This window comes from Geotrypetes seraphini, chromosome 18 (genome assembly GCF_902459505.1).
Source record: "Geotrypetes seraphini chromosome 18, aGeoSer1.1, whole genome shotgun sequence".
In the NCBI taxonomy this organism is placed as follows: Eukaryota; Metazoa; Chordata; class Amphibia; order Gymnophiona; family Dermophiidae; genus Geotrypetes; species Geotrypetes seraphini.
The window spans coordinates 1,081,411-1,108,851 of NC_047101.1; the positions used below are offsets into that span (position 1 = coordinate 1,081,411).

At 40.7% G+C, this 27,441-nt stretch overlaps 1 protein-coding gene across 1 annotated transcript; it reads right to left on the bottom strand.

Moving 5' to 3' along the window:
- Positions 1 to 140: 140 nt before the first annotated feature.
- Positions 141 to 26,383, bottom strand: F12 (coagulation factor XII). The gene is made up of 13 exons (XM_033927660.1): positions 26,371 to 26,383; positions 22,888 to 22,987; positions 20,167 to 20,237; positions 18,538 to 18,645; positions 15,253 to 15,384; positions 14,025 to 14,129; positions 12,104 to 12,278; positions 7,952 to 8,061; positions 7,052 to 7,289; positions 5,469 to 5,605; positions 4,080 to 4,223; positions 1,964 to 2,112; positions 141 to 384 (listed from the first exon to the last, which is right to left on the bottom strand). The coding sequence occupies exons 1-13, from the start codon at positions 26,381 to 26,383 to the stop codon at positions 229 to 231; spliced, it is 1,638 nt and encodes a 545-aa protein (XP_033783551.1). The 3' UTR covers positions 141 to 228.
- Between the last annotated feature and the right edge of the window lie 1,058 nt (positions 26,384 to 27,441).

Genomic DNA, 27,441 nt, shown 5'->3' on the forward strand with positions numbered 1-27,441 from the left:
CACATTCAAAGTGATTTACATATCATATACAGGTACTCATTTTGTACCTGGGGCAATGGAGAATTAGATTATTTGCCCAGGTCATAGGGAGCAGGGCTGGGATTTGATCCCACAATCTTGGGGTGCTGAGGCAGGAGCTCTACCACTAGATCGTTCTTCACCTCAAAGGGTGGGATTGCCATTGTGAGGAGATGATAGTGGATCACTGCGCATCAGAAAGGTCATGATCTAGTGTATTTTCATTTTGATCCAGTCAATGTAGCTCGTAACATTGGTGTACACCCCTGGCTTGTTCTCCAGTGCACATCCTACACCCCAGCTCACCACCCCATGCAGTACCATCTTCTCTCCATCTTCGCACACCAGTGGCCCACCTGAATCTCCCTGTATAAAAAGAAGAACACGGCAATTACAGAGAGAACGGAATAAGAGCAAACTATTAATTGTCAGGGAAAGACAAGCAGGAGACTGACAGACAGAGAAGCAGACAGGAAGGGATGACAATTATCAGAGAACATTCAGGGGCCAATATTCAATGAATTTGAAAAAAATGTAAGAGAACTAAGGCTGTGGCACGGTGGTTGGAGATACAGCCTCAGCACCCTGGGGTTGTAGGTTCAAACCCTGGGCAAGTCACTCAGTCCTCCATCGCCCCAGGTACATTAGATAGATTGTCAGCCCACCGGGACAGATAGGAAAAATGCTTGAGTACCTGATTGTAAAACCACTTAGATAACCTTGATAGGCGGTATATAAATACCTAAGAAACTTGAAACTAATGAACATATAGTCCTTCCACTCTTTGTACAAATGAGCCCAAGTACAAGCACCAGAAGCTTTACATACCCATTTCCCTCCTAATTCGGTAACTACTTTTTCTTGATTAAGTTAACTGCCTTAGGGGGCATTTTCGATACGACAACCAAACCCGAGTTTGGCCATTTTGCAGAACACACGCAAAAATCCTGTAGTAAACATGACCATTTTCAAATGGCTATTTCTCAAATGTGCTTGTCCTCAATGCATCTATGTTTTTGAAACATTTTTGAAAAAAACCCACATCCAAATGAAAAATGCACTAAACAAGCCATTGGGATGGAGGAGGTGGGGGGGGGCAACTTTTTTAGTAGACTGGCCAGATAGATATCTCAGTAGAGCAGTGGGCCACGCTAGAGGGCAATGCAGTGAACATCACCCATCTCACCAAAACCCTTATGCCTGCAGGTGAAACCTAGATGTAGGGACAGTGGGATTTGGGAGGGTCACACAGTCCATCCAGAGTGGGGTTTAGGCCTGAATCCCTATCTCTATGGTTGACTATACCACCCACTAGGCTATTCCAGGAGGCTGCTTGCTGTTCTACTAGGACTGGCCATAACATCTGAAGCTATCAAGGAGCTTGTAAAATGGGTTTTCATGATGGATGTAGCCAGCACCTGGGTGTCCATTTATCATTTATTATAAAATAGGCTGTATAGCAGCAGGATCTGTTCTAAAATATAGACGAAATGGACTTCCATAAGTGATGTACAGACTTGGATATCCATATTCTGAGTTGGACATTCTTTCTAAAATTCAGCTCTAAGTATATGATATTTTTAGATGTAGGTATCGAAACAGTATTCACAAAGCTCTTTTTCTTAGGGAAATAACATACTGTACACAGTCTTGGAAATGTAATGTGGCCATGTAGTCTACTATTAAGACAGACATGGGCGGTAGCAAGGAATGTTGCTACTCTTTAGGTTTTTGCCAGGTACTTGTGACCTGGATTGGCCATTGTGAAAAAAGACTAGTGGGTTAGATGGACCATTGGGCTGACCCAATATGGCTAGTTTTATGATCTTATGGAACTGCACTGCATGCTGACAGCTGGATTTTCAGTCTGTAGATAGATGTCACAATGATGTCACAATGAGGCTTTCAGCCTCATCCCAGCTACAACTAAAGAAACTGGAATCACCTGGCAGGCATCTGTCCCTCCCTCTGGATATCCAGCACACAGCATGCTATCACCGAGATGGCTCCCATGAAGCTCAGGGGACTTGCAAAGCTCCTGGGAGAGAATGGGAACCATGGCTTCTTGCAAATAGTCTGAATGATATTCAGCTCCTGCAGGAAAAAGGAGAGGCAGAGTTAGGTCCTATTTAATCATATCACTCCTTAAATCCTCCACACAGGCATCCCAGATTACCTTTCTACTTTCACTATTCCCTACTGCCCTGCACAACTTCTTCCATGTACAGTATATAGAAAAATACGCTAGAAATGTAACATATTGTAAAGCTACGATTGTAAACTGGGGAGGACGGGATATAAAACCAAATAAATAAAATAAAATCACCACCAGGTGGTCCCTCCCCATCCTACGACTGCAGAACCTGAACCCACTAGAAATAATGCATTTTACTTCTTTGCCTCAGCAACCTGGAACAACTTCCCTCTCTCCCTGTGCAGTGATTTACCTCTTGAAAGTTTCAAGGTGGAACTTAAAATCTGGCTTTGTAATCACAGTGTACACAAAATACCCGGCAGCTCCAACAATTGTAATGTGCCACAAACCTTCTCTTCTACTTTCCCCTTTCCCCCATTGGCAATCCTCTTCCCACCATTTCTCCTCTTTTGCCGTCCTCCCTCGGCCCCTCCTTTTCCTTTATCCCAGTCATTTCAAGACTTTCCCGTTCTCTTCTCCACCTCCTTGGCATGGCTGACATCTGTCCTATTTTGGACTGGCATTCTTATCCTCCTTTGTTTTTGAAAAATCGTACACCGCTGTGTTGCATGTCAATGAAGTCTTAATGAAATTGTCAACTGTGCATCAGCTGCAGAAAAGTTCCAGCTATGTCTGTCAGTTAATAATTGGGAAGAGGACAGGAGGCAGCAGCACTGAGGACATGGGGAAGGGAATATCCCAGCGCCAGACCCAGATGTGTGCATTCCAGGCAATCACAATGACAGACTCTTTTAGCACACTAGGTATTGGTATACGACAAGCCAACTTTTTCTCCCGCAGTTTTATGGACACATCCTGTCCGTCTGTGATGTCTTGTCCTGCCATCCTAGGCTTTAATTGAGTGCGAGGGCAGTTCTGTTCCCTAGGCACCCACATTTACGTGTGCATTGACCCCCAGTGTCTATTTATGGTGCTTTGAGGGACACACAACTTAATTGAATAACCCCATAATTGGGCAATTACTGACAATAATTAGAATTTAGGTGTATTCTATAACAAGGTTGTGTAAATTCTAATACGCAGATCCAAAAAGGGGGCTTGGCCATGGGAGGGTTGTGGGCGGAGCACAGGCGTTCCTACAGCTTGTTACAGAATTAGGCGGATCCATGGGGATTTACGCCAAGTTTTCATTGGTCTATAGGTCAAGCCTAAATGTAGGCCTGGTTTACAGAATAACACCACATATTATTTTTCTCTGTGCCGATTTTAGTAATACTAGCATTAAGTTTGGATGTTTTTGCTTTAAGGTACTATTCGGTTTAGCCCCTAAATATATAACTGACCTTTTCTCTTTCTCAACCAACAGACATAAGAGAACCTCACCCTCGAATTTTGTTTCTCCACCGGTGAGAGGATGTCAATTTAAAAGACATCAGCAACATCTTTTCTCGTATCAGGCAGTATTATGGGGTAAAATTCTGGAACAATTGCTTATGCCTACTACTTATGGGGAATTCAGGAAACGCCTAAAAACATATCTGTTCCTGAAGTATTTAGGTGACTGACCTGTACAATCTTAGTCCACAATAAGTGATCTCTAGAGCTGTTAATCACTAGCTTTTAACTTTATTAATTCTACTCAATTTGTAGAATCTTTTACTCATTACTTCACGGTCCTGCGGTATATAAACTGTTATTATTATGGGGCAGGACTTGGGCAGAATCTCCTACTTATTCAAGTGGTGCCCAAAGTGATGCCAGCTCTAGGTGTCTAGATGTGAAATCACTGACATTGGGTTATTCTAGGATTCCACAAAGGATCCAGGTCCTGTTCTAGCAGAAGCGTCCACTTGGGCCTCCTCCTAGGTTACAGTTTCTTCCATATCTTCTTGCTCTGGTGTCCTACCTTCATAAGTATACCCCCATCCAGCAATCTCGCAGGGTGTGCCTGGGCTGATAGGATCAGAGGTGCTTGGCAGACACACAGGCATAATGAACCTTGAGAACACGACACATTGCCCATCGCTTCTTGCTCTTAAATGCAGAAGTGCTGAGAACACACCAAGAAAAGCAGAGCCTTTTAGCAAAGTACCACAGTATGTTCGAGCCTCATTCTTCATTTAGTGTTCACAGCTGTTCTAGTGAACTAAATGATAGATGTGTGACTAAGGGGGGGGGGGCAGAATTACTGTGACATTGCAAAGGTCTTAATATAACCACCACTATGAGTTTTCTACTGCTCAACCTAGATGAACCTCCAACCCTTAAGTCATTATAAGCCTGGACTGGTGTTTCCTTTTTCGTCTAAACAACTGCCAGCCATAGTGATGGTGAGGGAGGATCACTCTGCTCAGTTCTCTATTAATGGCAACATCTTTTCTCAGTCAGGGTGAATGTACTTTGCATATTCATAGGAACTGAAATTCAGCTGCTGTCAGTGAGCATTTTAGCTCAGATAGTCAATGTTGTTGAGCCATGTCCAGGCCTGTACAGCACTGAATATCTGGACTTTTGAAGTCAGCACTTAATTGCCTAAGCAACATCTCATAAAGATATAACAAGACTTTTATGCAGTCCAATTTAACCACTAAACTTAGGTGCTTAAGTGCTCAGTATCGGCACTGAACTGCATAAGCCCCAGCTTTGTGCTTAGATCCAAACAAACCATTTAACTGGCCAGGAGCCATTTCTAGCTGGTTAAATTGCTCTGAATATTGACCCCATAGTATCCAATCACTCAATGCACACATTAAAGAGGAATGGCATTGCCTTAAAAAAGGGAACCCAAAGGTACCAAGGTTGCCTTTAGTGGACCCCAAGGGACCAGTATGAACTACTAAGGAAACAGAAAGTTCCAGATAAAACTTGTGTATGCAGAGAGGCCACCCCCCTGCACAAAAACATAAAAATAGGTACAAATCTAAATGTGGCAATTCTCCTTACGACAGAGACTGATTTTGCCCCTGACACAGGCACCTGTTGTTGAAAGTTGAAACATGTCAGGTAGCTATTGAGTGTTTTAATAACAGGACAATAGAGACACAGTATTATGCACTTCTGTTGAAGGTTGTTTTATTAATAAATTGCATTCTGGTGGCTACTGGCTGTTTCTCTTGGCTGCTGCTTTGCTGGGCTGCCCAAAGCTTCTACGATCTTCAAAGACTGCTGTTGACACTAGGTGCCATTGAAAAGTACTGTCCTGGTTGGCCCTTTTAATTGCAGCCCAGAGAGCAGATTAAAAACTTTACAGGCAGAAAGTTGAAAGACAACTTGCACAGACTGAAATGGCTCTTACCAATGTCATGCTGAAAGGTGAAGGAGGAATATTGCTCATGTAGGGTGTATCCCAGCACCTCAAACTCCGCTGAGTCTGCACTGCTCCTATTGTAATTGCTCTGTCCGAGCACAACGGTGATCTGGGAAACATCTGGCCTACAGACAAACATCACATTTTGGTATAACAAGTTTAGCCTTTGCTTAGTAGGTTCCTTTCTGATAGAAACGACATATTATGCTACATAATTCTTTGGATGATATTCCCCAGTGGAGCAGTCTAAAAGATACCTGTAAATAAAATAAATTCATCTAAATCTCATCTGCTTTAATGTTGAATTCTGCAGAGCTCCTTATTTTCACCAATATTTCACAACATGCATATGCAACTTGTGGAGAAAGCATCCAGGGTTTCTTATCATATCCAATAAGTAACTCATGGTAAAGAATGATTTCTAGAATTCAGTCAGTGTATGGTTATGATATTGAACAGATGGTGGACCAATAAATTAAAATTGACCTCTTTAGAAAACAAGGTCCTCTGGGTAGCTGTTTCATCGATCCTCACAGAATAGCTCACTAACTTGGGTCTTTCAGCTGGCTGAGGCTTACCTTTTGCAAGCACACACCATGGAAATTCATCCAATTGGTGAGCAAAAGACACTTATGCTACAATAATAACTGCATAAGCATTTAAAAAAATAATTCAGTGCTAATTCATAGAAATTTTAGCCAGGCAACTTAAAATCCAAACATCATTTCTCCATATTTGATTAAGGAGGAACCAAGGCATTCTGGGCTCGGGGCAATACCTTACTCAGATGCTCTCTGGATAAATGCAGTCACAACTTGAGTGGATTAGTTACCCATTTAAGCAGGCGAAAGCTGGACTCTTCTCTCAAGCCTTTAATGGAAGAAGTAGCATGTCACACAGACAAGGGCAAACACCGTAGCAGGACTTATCAACTGCTATCCTAGCTGAGGTCCTTTCTGACCCTATATGTAGTTTTTTCCTTAAACTCCTAATCTATCTTATATGTTCCACTTCTGCTTAAACCCTATGTCCATATTACTAAGATTCAATTCCGGTCCTCAAGGTCCACAGGCAGGCCAGGTTTTTAAAATAGCCATAATGAATATGCATGAGAGAGATTTGCATGAGCTGCCTCCTTGGTATGAAAATCTCTCTCATGCATATTCTTTGTGGATAATATCCTGAAACCCAGCCTGCCTGTGAATCTCAAGGATCGGAACTGAGTAGTCCTGCCACATGCTATCAGGATGTTTTAATGTATATTGTGTTAAAATTATAATTTTATATTGCCTAGGAATGCATAAATACCAGACATATAGAGACGTGGATAAATGTCCATTTGGATTGCTTTGGGTTATCCAGAACCTTTTTGAGCTGGGAATAAACACCACTGTAACCAGGTGTCCTTTATATAAGAGCAATCGCTACTCTGGTTTGTAACTTACACTGTAATTAATCTAAGGCCTTCTCCGGGGCTTTATACTTTATGATGGACATATGTGGCTTTCTTTACTGCCATCTCTGAAGCAACAGTAATGCAATTGCCCAGAGAGGGACTAAACTGGACCTACCTGTCTTGTAAACAATGAGCTGCAGTCACGACCCAGCAGGAAGCAATCAGGCTTCCTCCGCAAAACTTTGTTCCCATATAGATTGCTGCAATGTAAGGGTGAGAAGCTGGAAGTGCCACCAGGCCTCCAACAATGCGAGCATTTAGGGAGGGGCTTTTCTTATATCTCTTTCCACAGTCCCCAAGTAGATTGCTGCCTTCCTCCAATTTTTCCTCCTCTTTGTTGGGTGTGCTTGGCACTGCAGAAAAACACCAGAGAGAAACTCATGCTCACAAAGGCACCTTCGGCCTACTGCTACTACTTATCATTTCTATAGAGCTGAGAAGCAAGTTGCAGTAGTCTAGGTGAGAGGTGATCAGAGTGTGGATGAGGGTCTTAGCAGTATGTAGAGATTGTAGAGAAGGAAATGACAGGTTTTAGCAGTCTGTTAGATATGTGAAGAGAAGGAGAGAGATGATTTAAAGATGAGTCCGAGGTTGTGAGCTGACATGACAGGGAGGATGAGAGCGTTATCCTCCCTTTACTTAAGGTTGAACTTTCCCATAAATTCAACCTTAAGTAAAGTTCCCCTGACCTTGAGAAAGATTGGCAAAACGCGTCGGGAAGGGGAGCCAGCAAAGAGAAAAGATAAGTTATATTGAAATAATACGTTTATATATATAAGAATATAAAAGTAAATATGAAAACATGAAAGAATAGATAGCAGCAATGTTACACAAGGGAATAATGAAGATTACCATCATTATCAATTTAGAATGAAATTGTGGAATCTGAAATCCCTTATAGCTCTCTAAAGCTGATGTTGAGCGGTGTTACTGATTGACTATCTCCCTAACATTTCTCTGTTCTAGCAACAGACATCGGTCTTCACGGTGATGTGTTTCCTTCATTGGACAATACCTTGCTCACTATTTTGGGTGCCGTTGCACTGTGGAATGCTGCAGTACTCCCAACTGAGCTGGTGCTCTTTCAGAACGTAACACCAGGGCTGTGTGTCATTATCAGGGTTTCTAGGAGGAGAATCAAAGACATAGAATTGGAGGTTCAGACAGCTCAAAATCATCTTTGCTTTTAACCTGCCAGTTTCCTCCTGATTCTTTGTACTTCAGCTCTGAGGCTGAGATCTGACACCATGAGCCCATATTTACAACTACCGTATTAGCTGAGGATCTCTTTCCATGACTTATGTCTCCCCTTCCTCCTTCCCAATGTACCCAGTCTGATCTTTATAGTGGTGGTCGTGGGACAGGACCAGGTAGCACAGCTCCTTCTACAACCCTGTAATCATGGACCCTGACTCCTAGTCAAAGTAAAACACTACAGGTGTCTAGCAAGAAGTTAGCAATATAGTCTACCATGAAACATTCTTCATACTCTATTTGGGAAAAGCTGTATAATAGAAACATAGATGAGGAAATGGTTGTGAATCTATTGGATAGAATGCGGTCAACTAGGCATGTTTTGTATAATATCTCAACTGTATTTTAAAAACAATTTGGTGTAATTTCTGCATGATTTGGTTTGGTCATTTTTAACTTCTGGCCTCACTTAAAAAGGCCTTATAAAGGCTTTTTATAATAAGTCTTACTATCCCTCAAGCAGAGTGTGCTAATTATCATCCGATTTCCACACTGGCATTTTTAGGAGAGTTGATTGAACTGAGAACATGGTATAAAGACTCTAATAACTTTCATGCTTGATTTTGTGTTGTGGGGTTTAGAAGTAAAGAATTTTTATTTATTTATTTGCTTCAATTTCTAACCCATCCTCCAGGGAGCTCAGAACGGGGTACAAAAGAACATTCACAAGAGGTGGTGTAGTAGTCCTTAAATAGTTTCATCAGTTTTTAGATGGCTGAATACAAAAATCGTTTGTAGGAATGAGGCTTCAGACAGGACTCAGATTGGGATGAGGCGTCTCTAAATGGGAGCCTTCTAACCCTTTTACTGAGTATCTTAACTCCCTTAATTACTTATCTAATGCTTTGCAAGGTTACAGTTTCATCATGCATTTTACAGGATACAAAGGTAACTCCCTTGTTTACATATCTAATGTGATTCTCAAAGCTACTATCTCATGTGACATCTGAATACATTATAACGGTTACAATAAAGTGATTCCCTTGTGTACACATCTAATATATCTAAAAGCTTACTATAGCATGTGACAATCTGAAGGTTATAATGCATGCTTCTTAAGCACCTCGTGATCAGCCTTAAACTCAGCATGTGACAGAGGCCTGCTTTTGCACGTAGGCAAAATCTGTCTGCTGCCCATATAAGGAATACTTAAACAAGATAAGGAATAAGATAAGGGTTAATTTGTGACAGGGGTCTTGTGACAAGAGGGGAGGGTGGAATGCCTCAGCATTCTGTCACAAGGTACTAACATTTTCCCTTGCTTTAGAATGGCTACGTGGCAAGAGGGGAGAGGGAATGGGAATGATTCATAATTCTTTCACAGGGCCTTATAATATCAGTGTGCTGATATTATCCATGTTTCAGAACATTACTACAAGGGTGTATCGAAATGGAGTTGACTCTATCCTCTATGGAGTCAAAGTTTAAATCAATTTAGCTAAGTGGAAGAGGTCCCTCAGTTGACTTCTGGGGTGATGGCAAGGCTGTTTTTTCATTCAAGAATTTGGAGCATGTGTGTTCGTTTATGCAGATGATATTCTGCTAGTGAACTACGCTTTGGTAGATAAGCAGATTTGTTCTCTCTTTAGCCTTGTCTTTCTACTTATGTATCATCATTTGGTCAGGGTTTGCTGGATTTCTGGATATCTTCCACCCCTATATTGATCCCTTTTCTTTTTGGCTGATCCATACCAGTCCTGGATTTATTTCAAATATTTGGGAGTTACTATTGGCGTTTAGTTATCATTTACATTTCAGATTTCTGAAGTAGTGTAGAAAAGTTTTTGTACTTCAATGTCTACGTGCTATTCGTGATCATTTCAATTGGACCACATTATATACCCTTCTTCATGCTCTGTTAGTGTTTATATTTATTTATCTGAGAAGTCTTACCAGGAATGGCCCATGTATCATCCCAGCTCATTGAGTTACATTGGCTTCCTATCGATTGGAGAATTAAATTTAGGATTATTTCGTTAGTTTTTAGAGCATCTGTTATCTTCAAATCCTTAAAACTGTATGATCGGGCAAGAGAGAGAAGGTCTGACAGAGAGGTCTCATTATGGGGCAGAGCTCAGCAGAGAAGTGAAGATGTACAGTTTCTATACTGAAAGATACAAGATAATGAAATTCCAAGTTCTTGGCTCATTGATTAAGAGAGGAGTGTGGAGCACATTGAGTGCTTGATTCTATAGATCACACCTAAAAACTCTGTGTCAACTACTGCAGCACAAAGTGCAATTCTATAAGAGTTATGCTCAACTTGTAGAATCACACTCAGTGCTACTTATGAGTCATATCTTTTAAGCCAGCAAATCCCAGGTCTGCCTGCGCCTAAGCTGTGCACACATCGCAGCATATTCTTCTTAAGACAATGCCCGTGATCCTCCCCTAACCATGCCCACATTTCAGAATTGTATGCTGCAACTGGCACATAACTTTTCCAAAATTGTGCCTGCCAAGTTATACGCATAACGTCCAATTGATTTCAAGTAACATCAATTATGAGGTGTTAATTACCAATTATCAGCACAAATTAAGCCTATTAGTCAATTAGGTTGTGCACCGATGTACATGCACAATTTTGATGCCATTTATAGAATCTGGGGGTGAGTGCATGAAAAGTGCCATCTGGCCTCTGTCCTGACCCTGATCTGATGCTCCTAACCAGGCTTATAAAAGTTTCTTTAAATCATGAATGTTAGGAGTCTTTCGTAAGTTCTTATAATATAACATTTTCTTATCCGTTTTTACGGAATAAAAATAAAGTAAAATAAAATTGTACAGAATGAGCTACAAAGCTATAATCAATAAAACAAAACATATCAACCAGTCATCAGTATTCCCCCCCCCCCAAACTTTTTAAACAAACAAGTCTTCAATAATTTTCTAAAATGAAAATACGAAACAGAAGTAACTCGGATTCTCAATTAGCAGCTTTATATGTCTCATAAACACAACCTTTGGGCGAGGGAAATATAGAAAAGGCCAAATAATGCTGTGGTAGTACAGGAACAGAAAAAGATCAAATGATCCATTAGATAATCCGGTGATAAACCACGCAATATTTTCTAGAAAAAAACAACCACATTAAAAAATAACCCGTGCTTCCACTGGAAGTCAGTATAACTCACGAATGTAAAATGTCACGTGTTTTTAGACCAGTGATAATATTAAACAAGATACTAGCTCTGATTACATCTGGTATTTTCTTCTTTAAATTGACTCAATAAACTTTCATATTTTATTGTTTTAAAAAAAAAAAATGACAAAGAATATCCAGTTTGAAAATGGGCCAAATTGATTTAAGAGTTCCACAGAAATAAGTCCCTCCCCATCAATTAAAAAATAGTCCAATACATCTCCATGGGAGAAAGAGATCCATCTTCTGTTGCAAAAAAAAATTACATATAGAGAAAAAGGAATGAGTTGAGCGAAAGCTTTCAGAAGAGAAGGAATGTGTGGAGAGCATTCAAAGCAACAACAACCCCCCTTCTCAAGGCCACCCTCAGCTTCTCCTGTGGGAAAGACCCAGCAAAGTCTGCCTACTCCTGCCTTGCAGAACTTGTCCAGCATAATCTTGCTTAGCAAAATCCCCACAGCATGTGTTCATAGGCCTTGGGGTCCACGGAGAGGCTCCTGGCCATCTCTGATCTGGGATGGTCCAGGGGTGGAATCAGGGCACAGCCAGGAGTTATGGTGGCATTGGTGCCAGTATGCCTGGTTAGCATTGATTACCAGCTGTAACTGGATAACCTCTAGAAGCACCAGCATTGAATATCCAGGTCTGGTTTAGCTGGAAGTGGCCAGTGTTTAAAAAAATGTCAATTCACCCTTCAGTATTACTCACCTGCGATACTTGAACACCCCATACTTGATTTTTTACACCCTGTTCATTACCTGCCCCACCCACCTGCAAAATGTGTGTCTGCCCAGTCCCAGGCTCTGCTGATGGTTCTTGAAGTGCACAGAAAGTTCTAGTTGCACAATGTTCAAAGTCCATGGCAGGCAGTCCATTCCGGAGATGGTCTTGTCTGCAGGTCCCCTGTAGCTGGCATCATTTTTCTGGTAACAGAGCTCACTGAGATCTAAGGAAGAAACCAGTTTGGGAGCTTTTTCTCATCTCTTTCCTTCTCCCTTTTTCTTTCTAGTTTGTACCTTCATTCTGTTCTCCTTATCCTTTCCTCAGCTTCTTTCTTTCTCATTCTCAATTCTTTTTCCTCCATCTTCTCTCTTACTTATCATCTTCCTTATTTTTCCCTAAGCCCCATAACAGCAAAATGCACAGACACTTTTATTCCTGCCTTGTATATTCAAGGGCAGTGGCTCCCAACCCTGTCCCGAAGGATGCCCAGCCAGTCGGGTTTTGAGGATTTCCTTAATGAATATGCATGAAAGATATTTGCATAAAATGGTAGTCATATATGCAAATCTGTCTCATGCATATTCACTAGGGATAGCCTGAAAACCCAACTAGCTGGGGGTTTGAGAACCACTGGTCTAGGGAATTTTAAAGAGGAAATGACTTGTGCATTTTGTCATCACTATATTTGCAGATGGGTATAAATGGAGGGAAATTACATGTATTTGAATTCTCAATCAACCAAGTTATTACCCCATTTGTTTGTTAAGTTTGTCAAATAATCATGCATATTTATCTTATTATTAAGTTTTACCAATTTTTATGTATATGTCACTGATTATACAGTTCTTCTTCTCTGTTAACCGCCCGGAACCTCACGGATGGGTGGTATACAAGAATAAACTTATTATTATTATTACATTTAGAACACTGCCCAGGAAAAGGATCTAGCTATCATTGTTGAGGATACGTTGAAACCCTCAACTCAATGTGCAGTGGCTGCTAAAAAAGCAAATAGAATATTAGGAATTATCAGGAAAAGAATAGAAAACAAAGATGAAAATGTTATAATGCCCTTGTATTGCTCTATGGTACGGCCGCACCTCAAATATTGTGTGCAGTTCTGGTCTCTGTATCTCAAAAAAGATGTAGCGGAATTAGAAAAAGTACATAAACGGGAAATAAAAATGATAAAAAGGATGGGACAACTTCCCTGTGAGGAAAGGCTAAAGCAGCTAGGGATGTTCAGCTGGCGAAGAGATGGTGCAGGGGAGCTATGATAAAGGTCTATAAAATACTGGGTGGAGTGGAAAGGGTAGATGTGAATCGCTTGCTCACTCTTTCCAAAAACACTAGGACTAGGGGGCATGTGATGAAGCTATTAAGTAATAGATTTAAAAAAAACAGAGAAAATATTTCTTCATACAACATGTAATTAAACTCTGGAATTCATTGCCAGAGAATGTGATGAAATCAGTTAGCTTAGCAGGGTTTAAAAAAGGTTTCGATAGTTTCCTAAAAGAGACATCCATAGGCCATTATCGAGATGGACTTGGGGAAAATCCATTGCTTATTCCTAGAATAAGCAGCACAAAATCTGTTTAACTCCATGGGATCTTGCCAGGTACTTCTGACCTAGGTTGGCCGCTATTGGAAACAGGATACTGGGCTTGTAAGCCAAGTATAAGACATTGGTGGAATGAAGCATTATGACATCACAATCTCAGCTCTGGAATGTTGCTGCTCTTTGGGTTATTGCCTGGTACTTGGGACCATGGTCCAATACTTTTTCACAATTTTGTAAGCGATTTTGTAAAAGGATCTGTCTTGCAGATAATACCACAATCTGCAAACGGTAGAGATATACCTGATTCTGTGGGTGAAGAATTTTCTAGACTTTGGTAGATTCCATGCTAACGAATGCCCACAACATTGAATTTGCAAAGGGAAACTCCACAGGAAGTATATGTACCTGTTTCACAGAACTCCCCTCTGTAATTCTGAGGACAGCCACAGACTTGCAATTTCTTTACTGCAGCGCATCTTCCTCCATTCAGGCATGGATTCCTTAGACATTCTGAAGAAAGAACAGAGCTTTATCATAAGCAGGATTACATTTGGAGTGGAGGGGTAGACCAGTGGCTAATGTAGGGGCCTGGGGAACTGCAGCTCCTCGTGACTCTGGGCAAGTCACTCTATTGCCCCAGACACAACATAAGTATCTGTAAACTGCTGTGATTGTAACCACCGAAAGGTGGCCTATTAGATCCCACCCCCTTCCCATTTTGCTGCTGTTCATCTTTCCTTTCTGCTTGCACCTATCTATGCAGGCTTCAGTAGCAGCGGTGTGTGCCCTGAAAAAATTCCGAGTGTGCCACGAGAGATTCCAAAATTGTACTTTATTTTTAAAACTGCCCTTCATAAATATACACTAGAATAGATGACATGTATGTTGAGTACACAGGAGTCTGTCAATGTTATGAGTGTCTATGTGTGTAAGGATACAACTGCCCAGACGAGCATCGTTCTTTGACACAATTAGTCCTTGAAAACTAACAGCAAGTAACACCAAGGCAATCAAGGCTTTGTTACTGTTTGGATCTTTATCTTTGCGAACTTGAATTTTCGGCTCTGACAGAAATTAAATTGAAAAAAAGAGCATGATTATGGGTGGTGGATGATGAAATGTGTGTTTGCATGTCAACCATCAAGCCGCATTTTGAGTTAATTTGTACTCAAAATCAAGCACATCCATAGCATCAATTATTTCACCGTTGTTACAATTTCCCATACATAGCTTAATGAACTGTAAATAAATCTCAAATTTAATTTTTTGTTGGTTTTGCAATTTTATAATTTCAATTATAATATGCCATGAAAAAGATTTGCTCTGTTTAGTGTGCCGGAGCTAAAAAAGTTTGAGAGACACTGTTATAAGAGAAAAGATGTTTCCTTGTTTTCTTCTTTGCTCTGCATTGCTCTAGCTGGAAGGAATCTAGAGAGTTGCAGATTCAAAACCCAAGATCACAAGCTGGAAAGTGAGACCTTGACAATGTGCTTTTCACAGGACTGTGGTCCTTCCACAACTGGTAAGACTTATTGAGATCTTCCCAAAGTATCTGCCTCTCCATTTGCTTAATACATCTGCAGTGAACATTGATATCCCTTCTTACTAATCCCTCCCTTTTTCCTATTCATACCTTTGACATGTGCATGTTTGCAGACCGCTCCCTTCCCCGTGCAGTGACACTCCTCCGGGGTCTGGGATTTAAATCGCAGCCATTGCTCTCCTTCTTCAAAATACTGCAACAACAGAGAGTCAAAGCACTTTTCTGCAGCAAAGAGAGAGAAATCAGCAGGCACTCTGGCTGCCCGTTCCCTCTTCTACCTAGGGTTACCATATTTGTGAAGACATAAAAGAAGACACATGCACCCTTCCCTGCCCCACCCCCCACCCATACCCCCCCCCCCACCTATTTCCATGGTCCTCCTTCCTGTCCTCTATACCCTTTTAGTGCTTCTCTCTATCTCCCCCTTGCTCCTTCCAATCCCCTCACTCCAGCCCCCCCCTACTCCGGAAGTGAGTATGGCTCTCCCTGACCCCCACCTCTCTCCTCTGGACTCAAGCACTGCAATTTTAGTCTTCAGGCAGCCGGCAGCATCAGTGATGTGAGCCTGCTGCCTTTGGCCTGCCCTGGAAGCCTTCTCTCTACAGCAACTTCCTGTTCCTGTGTAGGTGGGATGCTGCAGAGAGAATGCTTCCAGGGCAGGTTGAAGGCAGCAGGCTCACATCACTGATGCTGCTAGATGCCCTAAGACTGAAATTACAACGCCGGAGTCTGGAGGAGGTAGGTGGGGGATAAGGGAAAGCCATACTCGACTTTTGGTTGTGGAGCTGGAGAGAGTGAGTCCAAAACCCAGACAAACTCCCCCCATTCTAGGAAACCGTCCAGACCCCTGGAAAGTCCTCTAAAAGGAGAACATGTCCAGGTAAATCTGGACCTATTGTAACAAACAAGACTCAAGAGGATTTTGTTTAGCTAAACTTCATTGGTTACCAATTCATGCTCGATGTAAATCTAAGATGTGCTCAACTGTCTTTTTAGTTCTTCATGGTATAGAACCTTCTTACTTCTAAAGGAGTAATCGTCTCTCAAAAGATTTGTAACTTCTGCTTCCATCTACTTGTAAATTTCGATTTAAGTGATATTTCGAGGTGTCCTTTCCATATCAAGGTGTTAAACTCTGGAATGATTTTCTAGCGGTTCTGAGAACAGAACCTTCTTATTTGAGGTTCTGTAAATTACTGACAATATACCTCTTTCATCCCCTTTCCCCTTTTAAAAAACCTTAGTGTGGTTTTTAGCAGCGGCTGTAGCAGAAACAGCTCCGATGCTCATAGGAATTCTATGAGCATCGAAGCTGTTGCTTTCGCGGCTGCTGCTAAAAAATGGGGGTGGGGTAAGAGATAATTGTATTTGCTGAGACTGTATCATTTGTTATTATTTAGGATGTTTATGGGAATTATGAATGTTAAGGGAGGATTGCTTCCTTTTATTTTATTGTAATCTTTTGACAATATAGCAGAATATGTTTCTATTGTATTGTAGCTAGTGTTTGTGATCTTCTGCCTTGTGGGGTTGCTGTTTTGTGGCACTGCACCCTCATAGTTTTCATAGTTTATTAAAAATTTGATAAAACGCTTCTTCTGGAATACAAAGCGTTGTACATTATAAATTTTAGATGGAATAACATATAAAGGAACAAAGCCTACTTCAAACGTCTTTTATCATACAGTGGTGCTCAGATTCCAAGATGGAAGGTTAAAGAACTCAGAAAGGGCAAAAGCCCTAAAGAGACTTAAATGGTATCGATCATTGCACCGGGTTGTAAAAGATGTTATGAAGTACTAATAGGTGGTAAATGAAATAAATAACTTAGCTGAGATATAGAGAATGCATAGGTGTAGCTGGGTCCTGACGCGTTTCGCCGCTATGGTTTCTTCAGAGAACCCACTCGCAATCAATATATTCACTGCTTGTTATGCTTGTTTTCGATAAGTTATTTACTTCATTGAAGCTTTAACCGTACAAAGTTGCTTAAAAATTGGACTATTAACCTTTTGCAATCTTTGGATTTATGAACTTTATAAACCACCTATTAGTACTTCATAACATCTTTTACAACCCGGTGCAATGATCGATACCATTTAAGTCTCTTTAGGGCTTTTGCCCTTTCTGATAAAGACGTTTGAAGTAGGCTTTGTTCCTTTATATGTTATTCCATCGTTATGGCCCTTTAGGAACATTCTTTTTGACACATACCCAGTTGTTCATATTGGCATTATAAATTTTAAACATAAATAGGGAACAAACAACAAATAATAAACATAGACCTTCCAAGACAGACATACTTGGTTGGGGTTGCGACATGAAAACATTAGGGAAAAAAGGCAGGAACTACAATTTATTAAGAAAGAGCACATAAAAGGGAAAAAATGTGACAGATTAAGCGATAATAAAGTAAATATATATAAGTGATAAATCTTTAAAAAGAAAGCAATTTAAACTACTTTTGAATGTTCAGCTCTGAGGTGTAAGGAGAGAGGTTCCAAATTGATGGGGCAGTAACTGAGAAAAGAACAGTATGACAGGTGCCAATTATTTTACATTAAGAGAGTGTTGCGAAGCTGATCTTAAAGTTCAGGGGGAGTCATATGGAATCAATAATCTATCTATAAATGCAGGAGCCTGTAGAGTTTTAAAAGTTAGAAGAGCAATTTTATAGGTGATCAGGTATGGGATAAGCAACCAATGAGCTTTCTTTAACAAAGGGGGGACATGATCAAATTTTTTGGAACCCAAGATGATTTTGATGGCCATATTTTGTATGAGATGAAGGCGCTTAATATCTTTTTGACACAACCCTTTATATAATGAGTTGCAATAATCATTTTTGAATATTATGAAGGAGTGAATTATGATATTAAGAGAATTTGAATCAAGAAGAGGGACCAAAGATCTTACCATCCTAAGTTTGTAGAAACAGTTTTTGAACAGAGCACTGATTTGGGGACGAAATGAAAGTTTATTATCAATGATGACACCTAATATTTTGGTAGCTGGAGTAGATTCAAGAGGGATATTGTCAATGGAAACCGGTGTGACTAACTGTAAACCTTCTTTCCATGGGAAAAAAATGGTACTTGTTTTTGAGATACTTAAAGAAAGCATATTTGAATTTAGCCAATCGTGAATTTTAGCTAATTTAAGGTTAATGGTGGCAATATCATTTAGGTTAGTGGGGTCAATGGTATGAAGAAGTTGAAGGTCGTCAACATAAGCATAGACAGAAAAAACAATCGATTGACTGAGGGTTAATAGAGGGGACATAAGCTGGGATCTGGTTCTCGTCACCTGTCTACCAATTACACCCCTCTCTCTAGGTGTGTTTCCTAGTGAAATCCTGCTCATCCCCTTTCCAACCTTTCTGGCACTGTGTCCCAGTATAGCGGGCTGGACAAACGCAGTGATAATTCTTCAAGGTGTTCTCACAGGTGCCTCCATTTCTACAAGGCTTCTTCTCACAATGATCTAAGGACAAGAGAAAAGCAGTAAATAGGAATGCATCCCCTCAGGAGGACTTGTGAACCTCTGTGCTACCTGGACAAACAAATTAGCAGCAGACGGCTATTACTAATTCTTGCGCCCACAGCTTTCAGGCTTCCTCATAACTGTTACAGCAAAGTCCTCAAAATCAGGGGTCCTTGTCTCAGCCAGGCAGGTTTTCTAGATACCTGCAATGACTGTGCAAGAGCTAAATTTGGATGTACGACCTCCATTATATACAAATCTATCTCATGCGTATTCATGTGGGTTTCCTGAGCATCTGACTATCTCAGTGGATCTTGAGCACTGAGCAGAGAACCAGTGCTCTTAAAACCCAAGAAGTGACCCCCCTCCCTTTTGTTTTATTTGAATCGCCATGTAATTATACTCCCTAATGTTTTTCCCCCTCGATTCTGTCTGTATTTTACGAAACTTGTCTGAATTCTCGGGGCCTCTACTCTAAACCGGTAAAATAATACTTCTTTTTTTTTTTTTAAATTCTTTATTCATTTTCAACATTTTCAATAAGTGCAATACAAATTAAATACATTTTATATTTAAGACATCACTTAATACTCTTTCAAGAAACAAATCAATCTATATCCCTCCCCCATCCTATCCCATAACTATTATAAATTTTTAATTGAATAATCAAATCTTCAAAAAGCTCATAAGAGATAATAAGCACTAATAAAATAATACTTCTATTGTGACTGTTATTTTCCAGAAAGGGGCAGAAATTGACACACACACACACATGAAGGGAGCCTGGGCTATACTTGTGGATTTCACTAAGGCACCCTACCTGGTCAAGTACACTCTGGGGAGCAACAGGAGAGAGAATCAATAGAGCAGTGAACACGCACAGCAGAAAAGAATTGGTGTGCAAATACTGAATTTATTCAGAGGCCCAACATGTACATGTTTCACTGATGTGCCTGTTTCAAGGGTCAACTATATTTGTCTTCCACACATGAATCAATTTGATGGCACTCAATAAGGAAATATGTTAGATCAGGAGTTTTGAAAACAACATATGTACAACAATTTAATTGGGAGCAGAAAGGAAGCCATTCAGCCTAGGTAGGAACTACTGACCAATGTAGGGCTCTGAATAGGGTTACCAGATTTTACATATGTAAAATCTGGACCCCCCCCTAGCCCTGCCTCAGGCCCACCCAGTTCCACTCATCCCTGCCCTGTTACGCCTATGCCACACTCCTAGCCCCGCCTCCTCAGCTTGCTCATCCACGCATGTGACGCAATGATGTCACACATATACATATACACACAAATCAATGCATTCCCCCAACCTGCCACAAGCAAACAGAGAGAAAACAACATCAAACCCAGGTCCTGTGAAGCTACATGAGAGAAACAACGAGGAAGTCTGAGGGAGGGAACGGTGTCTCCATTTGGAGCTGCTTGCAGGGGCACCCAGATCACTAGTCAAAAGTGACTGGACCCAATTAATGCTGCTTCTTGGTACTCATTGGGCTGTTGTACCTTGTACTTTCATTTCCTCATTACAGTATTCCCACAGCTGGTCCCGATCATAGTTTTCAGTCAGAGCACACCTGAAAAGACAGATTCCATAGAGATCAGCACATAATAAGGGAGATGCCAGAAGGATTAGGAACACTCCCAAAAGCTGTATTTGTAAATTTTCATTTAATTTAATAACTCATCGTCCCTCCAGTCTAGTTTAGACTGGGAGCTACTGGTTTGAAGTGTTCCCAGCTATCTTACATCTGCGCAGTTACAGGCTGGCCTGGAGGGATCTTGACGGTTAGGCCTTCCAGGCTGAAGAACTGAGATCTTAGAGTGGTTGCAGCCATCCTAGAGGCCCAGAGCATGATACAGAATGCTCCGACGCCATGGTAAAAATTATCCTGGTGAGAGCAATTTTTCCCCAACGGGTGATGCTCTGCACAAATAGCATGCAAATTCCTTTAAAACCAGAGAGTGTTTCTAAGTCCCAAAGTTCAATAAAATACAAACTGTGTGTATCTGTGTGCACACAAAAATAAGGTATTTTAAAAAATGGTTTTCACCGGTATCACAGCTTTCTTGCACTGGGTACTACAGATTTATTATCCCTTCACCTGTCTGAAACCAGCAGCTCCTCTGAAGATCTGGATGGTTGTTACTATCCTATCCATAAACAAATGAAAGGAAGCAAAACCCTAACCTCTCTAAATGAATGCAGGCTAAAAGTTGTCTCAAAGGCTAAGGCCAAGTATTTCTAATTACATGTGCAAAAGAACAGATAATTCTTATGTCTCTAAGCTGACCCTCCGAGGAAAACCCCATAGAAATGCTTCTGATATGAAATCAGCTCACAGAATTTCAACACACATATTCACACACTCAGGCCCTGCAGGGTCGTGTCCTGGCGAATGCGGATAACAAGGGGCTCGAGGGAAAGAAGGAAGAGCAGAGGTGATAAGGGGCACCCTTGCCTGGTACCTCGGCCGAGAAAGAAAGGATCAGAGATCCCTCCATTAATCAATAGTTGCGATTTGGATGAGGAGTATAGAGCAGATACCCAGTGCACAAAGTCCCCCGAGATGCCAGTTTTGTAAAAGAGGGAGGGATTAGTTTGTGATTACATATTTCATACTAGGCGAAGGTGTTTTGTGTGTTCAAAAAACTTGGTTTTCTGTTAGGATTGATAGTGTAGGATTGATCTGTACTAGTCTGGCTTGTTTAGTTTTACAATGGGTGTATTGATGTTGTACTGCTCACTGCATGTTGTACACTGCTCATGTAAGATGCTGCCTTTTCCTAGGTACTCATGTGTGACATGTGGCTTGTTACTAAAAATCATGTTTTTCGTACAGATGGGGGGGTTTCAAAAAATGATGGGCCCGGGTGTCACATATGCTAGGTACGCCACTGCCTTAGACCTTCAATTCTCAGAACATTTACCTTTCATAAAATAGTTTCAGATTTTCCAGACTTCACATAACTGTGTACACTGGTCGAGGACTCAGCAGATTAGCAATCAGAAAAGTCTGCAGGATTGCACTCCAACACTGCAGCAGAGACCAGCTGAATGCCAAATTAAATATAAAACATTTGCCTTAAACACCAATATTAGGCAATCTGAGTTGAATCTGATCTTCTACAGTAAAGGGATTAAAATCCTCTATTCCCTAGTGCTTAACACTTCTTTTCAGCAACAGGAGTCACAAAAATACAGTTTAAATTCTGAAACACACTTTAAAAGTTTTTATCAATTTTCCTTTGAAATATATCAATTCCAAACTTATTTTAAAAATCTCCTTCACAGTATTCTCATTCCACACCTTAGCTCAACAGCCCATAAGCAGGCTTAATTTGCAGCATTTCTCATGACATCCAACATTTATAGGAAATGTTATTTCAAAAATATGCACTCCTTCCACTCCACTCACTCCAGAGCTGACTTAGAAACTCTCTCCCAACAGCTACCAACCATTTCCTCACCAATAACTTGTGCTGCCTTAAGCCCTTTACTTTCCTGTAGCTCACAGGAATTGTTTTGGAGCTCTTAATGGGAGAGCTGCTATTGTGCAGCTTCCTCTAAGCTTCCTGCTGCAGACTCTGTCTCTGATCTCTCTGCAGCTCACATGCTCTGTGCATGGGCCCATTCCCCAAGCAGCCCTCAGCATTTCCCCACCAATCATTAAACCAGGGCAGGAGCGATCTTCCTATGCTCCTGCCCTGTGCAGAGCCATCAACAAAAATGGCTGCCGTGAGTTTCCGCTGTAGTCTCATGAGACCATGGGAACGCACCGCAGCCATTTCTAGGTAAGGTGTGGAGAAGTCTGGGGGTAAGTCAGAGGCAGCCCTAAAAGTTATTCGTGATTTTTCCATATTCATGGGCTGGCACTGCCCTAACCCCCGCGAATATGGAGGGAGAAGTGTACTGCCAACTGCCCACTTCTCCCTCCCTCACATATTTCCTATTGTTTTCTGCCCCCCTCGAGCAGCTTGATACAACTACTACTATTAATTATTTCTGTAGCGCTACCAGACGCACTCAGCGCTGAACAGAGTCACAAAGAGTAAGAAAACAGTCCCTGCTCAAAAGAGCTTACAATCTAAACTAAGCAGAAACCAATTTGGCTGCTGACCCTTGTTCTAATCCTGGTGTGCTAAAGTCAAAGCCAGGGGACTTGGAGGCAGTCATGCAATTTCCCTATAAGGCACGAGTGTGCAATGCATTGTGTATGCTCTCACCAGTACTGCCCTCTCTGCTTCCCTTTCTTAATGCAGGTATAATGCATCTTCCTGTTGTACTGGAAGGGGAAGTGGCAGAGTTGCCCACTCTGAGTGACAACTGCAAAAGAGGAAAAAGAAGCACTCACTGAACATGGGTGGCGAGGAGGCCTAACCATAAACTGAGAGATAGTCTCTTACCCAGGTCAACCTTCTTTTCTGGTTTCTTGAGCAGACCCTTAAAAAGAAACTCAATTAGAATCAAGAAATGTTTTCAGCAAAATATGAATGCAAATATAGGTTCCCCCTTCAAACGAGCTCTCATTATCTAAAGGATGAAAGCCTTTCTGATCCTTGTCATATTGCTTGTACAAGCTATCTACTACCAAAAAAGAGTTCCAGGCTGTTACAAAGTTCATCTAGAAGATATGGCAGCAAGGTCGATAAACCAAGAAGGTAGGGTAGTTTGTATTGGGAGGGACCTTGTTCATTTAGCTTCCTAATGCAAGTAGTGGCATTATACGCTGACAATACTAACTTAAAACGCAAGCAGAGGCCTAATAATTGAGTGTGTTGTCTGTGATGATTGCTCTTTGAACTTGGAGTGTCAAGTTTATTTAATTTCTTTGATTACTTCGCATAGTCCAAATCCAATGCAATTTACATAAGTTCAAAAATTAAGTAAAATATTAAAAACTGACAAACATAACATTCACTACTAATACAGTAATACATGTAAGGAGGGAGGCGGTTGACAGCAATTGACATAAATACAATTCTAAAAAAAATAAAAGTAAAAATAAAACCATGGGAGGGTCAAGACACAGAAGGTTGGGGAACAGGTACCCACTTAATTCTATTAGATCGTCTTTCTGAAGCTATTAAAGGTTATAACAAATCTATTGGAAAGTGTCCTTGAATAGCCAGCTCTTTAGGAGACTTTTAAACTTGCTCAGTGATTTTTCTTCTCTTAAATTAAATGGAAGTGAATTCCAGATTTGAGGGGCTGTGGCAGAAAAGATCATATCTCTCCTAAAATATATAACTTTTAAGGAAGGCACTACTAGCAGAGCTTTATCTTCAGATCTTAAGGATTTTATGGGATAGTATGGTATTAGATATCTTTCTAAAAATGTGGTGATTTCTCTAACGGAGGGTGATATGAATGAGAGGCAGTTTAACTTAACTTATTGGAATGCAAGCATGATTTTATCTGACAAGTTATTTGGATTATAACTTATTAGTTCTTACTACAGAAACTTTTTTCATACATACATATATAATTCATTGGTTTTTATTTTATGTGGTACAGCAGCAATATTGTCCCCCGATAAAGGCTGATCAACAGCTGAAACGCTCTAAAGCAGTTTGATTGTCGGATAGTTCATGAACCACCAACATTGGTTTTGGCTGGGAAGCCATTAAGATAAGTGTTGCTGTTCTTCTTCAATATATATACTGATGAATTGATCTTAGGTTTGGATACCATAATTAAATCAAAGAAATAACATTTTTAAAAATAAATTATAGATTTGAACCCTTAGTTAGTTTAAAGCTTTTTAATTAAATAAATAAATAAATATTAATAGGGATGGTTAGGAAGGAGGTTTTGAAGTAAATGATCATACTACATGCATTCAGGATGAAGACTTGAAATAACATCCATGTTATAAGAGGTCTCTTTACTGAGAACAATGCATTCTTTATGATACTTCAACCTCTTAATTTATGTGCTGGGGTGAGTTTGTTGTTATAATGAGGTTTCATTTGAATGATAAAAAAAATAGTGGGTTAATAGAAGCAATACATCAATTATAACAAAGTTATACTGATGTGTAGAAAAATCCTTGAAGGAGGCATTGTATAAATTATCCTTTATACCCCCTTTTCTCTGATTGAAGAAACCCAAAGAGTAGCAACATTCCAGAGCTGAGATTGTGATGCCATAATGCCTCATTCCACCAATGCCCAAGAGCCATCCTCATCAGTGATGTCACAATGGCTTCATTGTTCTATACTTGGCTCACACAAGAGCTGCCATACTGGGACAGACTGAAGGTCCATCAAGTTTCCAACAGTGGCCAACCCAGGTCACAAGCACCTTGCTAGATCCCAAAGAGTAAAACAGATTTTATGATGCTTATCCTAGGAATAAACAGTGGATTTAAAAACCCTGTGCTGTCTATTAAAATGTTTTTAATGTGTTTGTTGCTGATATTACTAGTAGCATAATATGCCACAATGTCTACTGCTATTAGGATATTTTTTTATTGCTGTAGATAGTTTTGCCATCCTTGGGTGAATTTCTTCAAAGATATGGTAAAAGAATCCTAATAAATAAATATTTATTTTAGTCCTTAAATTAGTGCATTAACCTGGTGTTTCAATGTAAGCAATTCACATTCCTGGCCTCTTCAGTCTGAAATCCTTAAAGAGGCAGCTAGCTTTGAGTTTGGATTTCACAGCCTCTTATTCCCCTCCTGCTGATAAGATCCCTTTCCATCCTGGCATATGTCTTCAAGGGATCAGCTGTCCTTTTTTTTGTTGTTTTTACAGAGTAAAAGTGTGATGGTTCTTCCCATTAGATCTCTCTAAACTTAGCTCTAGTTCTTTCCTCACACACATCTTAATGCAAACATCTGGCTGCTTCACTAAGAGTTGCATTTATTCTCTGTGCAGTCATTTGTGAACATAGGAAATCCAACCAGCAAACTTAGAGCTTACCAGATGATTTGCAGAGCAGAGGAAAAGAGTGAGAGCCTTCAGTAATAACTCCATTCTGTCCCTCCAGTCAGCTACAAAGCCAAAGTAAAATGACAAAGGGCACAGCAAGCTTTCCCAAATCAATACATGGAAGCAAAGATCAGTAGTGCGGACCTTACTGTGTGGGAGAGATAGCCATGACCCTGAAACTTCTGTCAATCTCTGGGAGGGGGGGAGGGGGTGATTTTCCTACTAGTCTAACTCTAAGGACCTGGTGCTGTATAGCCTTGGTAATGGCATCAGTCTACAAAGAGAGGTGGCAAGTGACCCTGGTAATGACATCAATCTCTGGGAGAGAGGTGAAGTCATGGAACTGATATACCATCTTTCTGTAGTTGTATGCAGTGTAACTATGGTAATGGCATGAGTCTGTCAGACAGAGGTGATGTGTGACCCTGGTAATGGTGTCAGCATAAGGAAGAGAAGAGGCGTGTCACCCTGCTAATGCCCTGAGTCTATAGGATCCTGGTCAAGGCATCCGTCTATGGGAAAGAGGTACTGCCCAATAGATAGCTGCCTGTTTCCCACAATCCATGGCAAAAAAACAGAAATTCACCAGCACTGAAGTTGCTTCCACAGACAGTAGTATAGCGAGAGTGAGAGGCACTCGGGGCAGTGGCACTCCCCCCCACCCTCTTCTCTGCCCCTGCCCCTGCTCCTTCCCAACCCCCTCCCCCATCACACGCGCACCCCCTTCCCTTCCTGTTCTTGAATTTTCCCGGCCTGAGCACCATCACAAACTTTTTGCCCGCATCGTGTCGGCTCTCCCTCTGATGTCACTTCCTAGAAGTGGCAGTGATGTCAGAGAGAGCCGACACCGATGCGGGCAGCAAATTCATGATACTGCGCATGCCAGGAAACTTAAAAAGGTACGAGGGAAGGGAAGGGCACAGACTTGTTTGAACCCGCTTGCTATGTTCATACTTAGTTAGATAAATTATTGAACGTCCCTCGTTTCTGAGTTTTAAAAAGGTTTGGACAAGTTCCTGGAGGTAAAGTCCATAAATGAGATTGAGAAAAACTTAGAAAAAGCCACTGATGCAGCTGCCCATGGAATGTGTTGAGTGCCAACATTTCTGACCAGTGGAGAACCTTTTTAGCTGGTGAGGTTTGGGAAACTCCCCAAACCTCACCAGCTCAGGTATTGAAAGGTTGAGTTGGGGGTCACAGAAGGAACACACCGAGTATGATCTAGAATAGATAGAGAGTGGGGAGGGTATCCACACCTCTGTGCCTCCTTACTTTGGCCTGAGGTCCCCCCTCCCCCTCATAAATAAATGAGGGCTGGCTACAGCACTGACTAAAAAAATGACGTTTTAATTTAAACATTATTATTATTATTTATTACATTATTAGAATGTTTTAAAGAATTTGGAGATTTTTCTGGTTTTAAATTAAATATGGACAAATCTGAAGCGTTAGCAACTAATGATAAGTTAAATAGAGAATGGGGCCCAGATTTTCCCTTAAAGTGGACAGAAAATTATTTTAAATATCTAGGTATTTATTTGCCGGGGAATCCTAAAAAGTTATATGAGGTAAATATTCCAATTTTGCTTAATTATACTAAACTAAAATTACAAAAATGGCAGAATTTACCTTTATCTTTGGGGGGTAGGGTTGCGTTATTTAAAATAATTTTTCCAAAATGGCTATATGTTTTCCAGATAATCCTTTTGGTATTAATGGTGATTAGCGAAAGTTACGAACCTTAATTATAAAATTTTGTTGGGCTGCTAAAAAACCTAAATTGTCTTTTGATTTTTTACTAGGTCCGGGAATAAAAGGGGGCTAGTTTGTTAAGGCATGTTA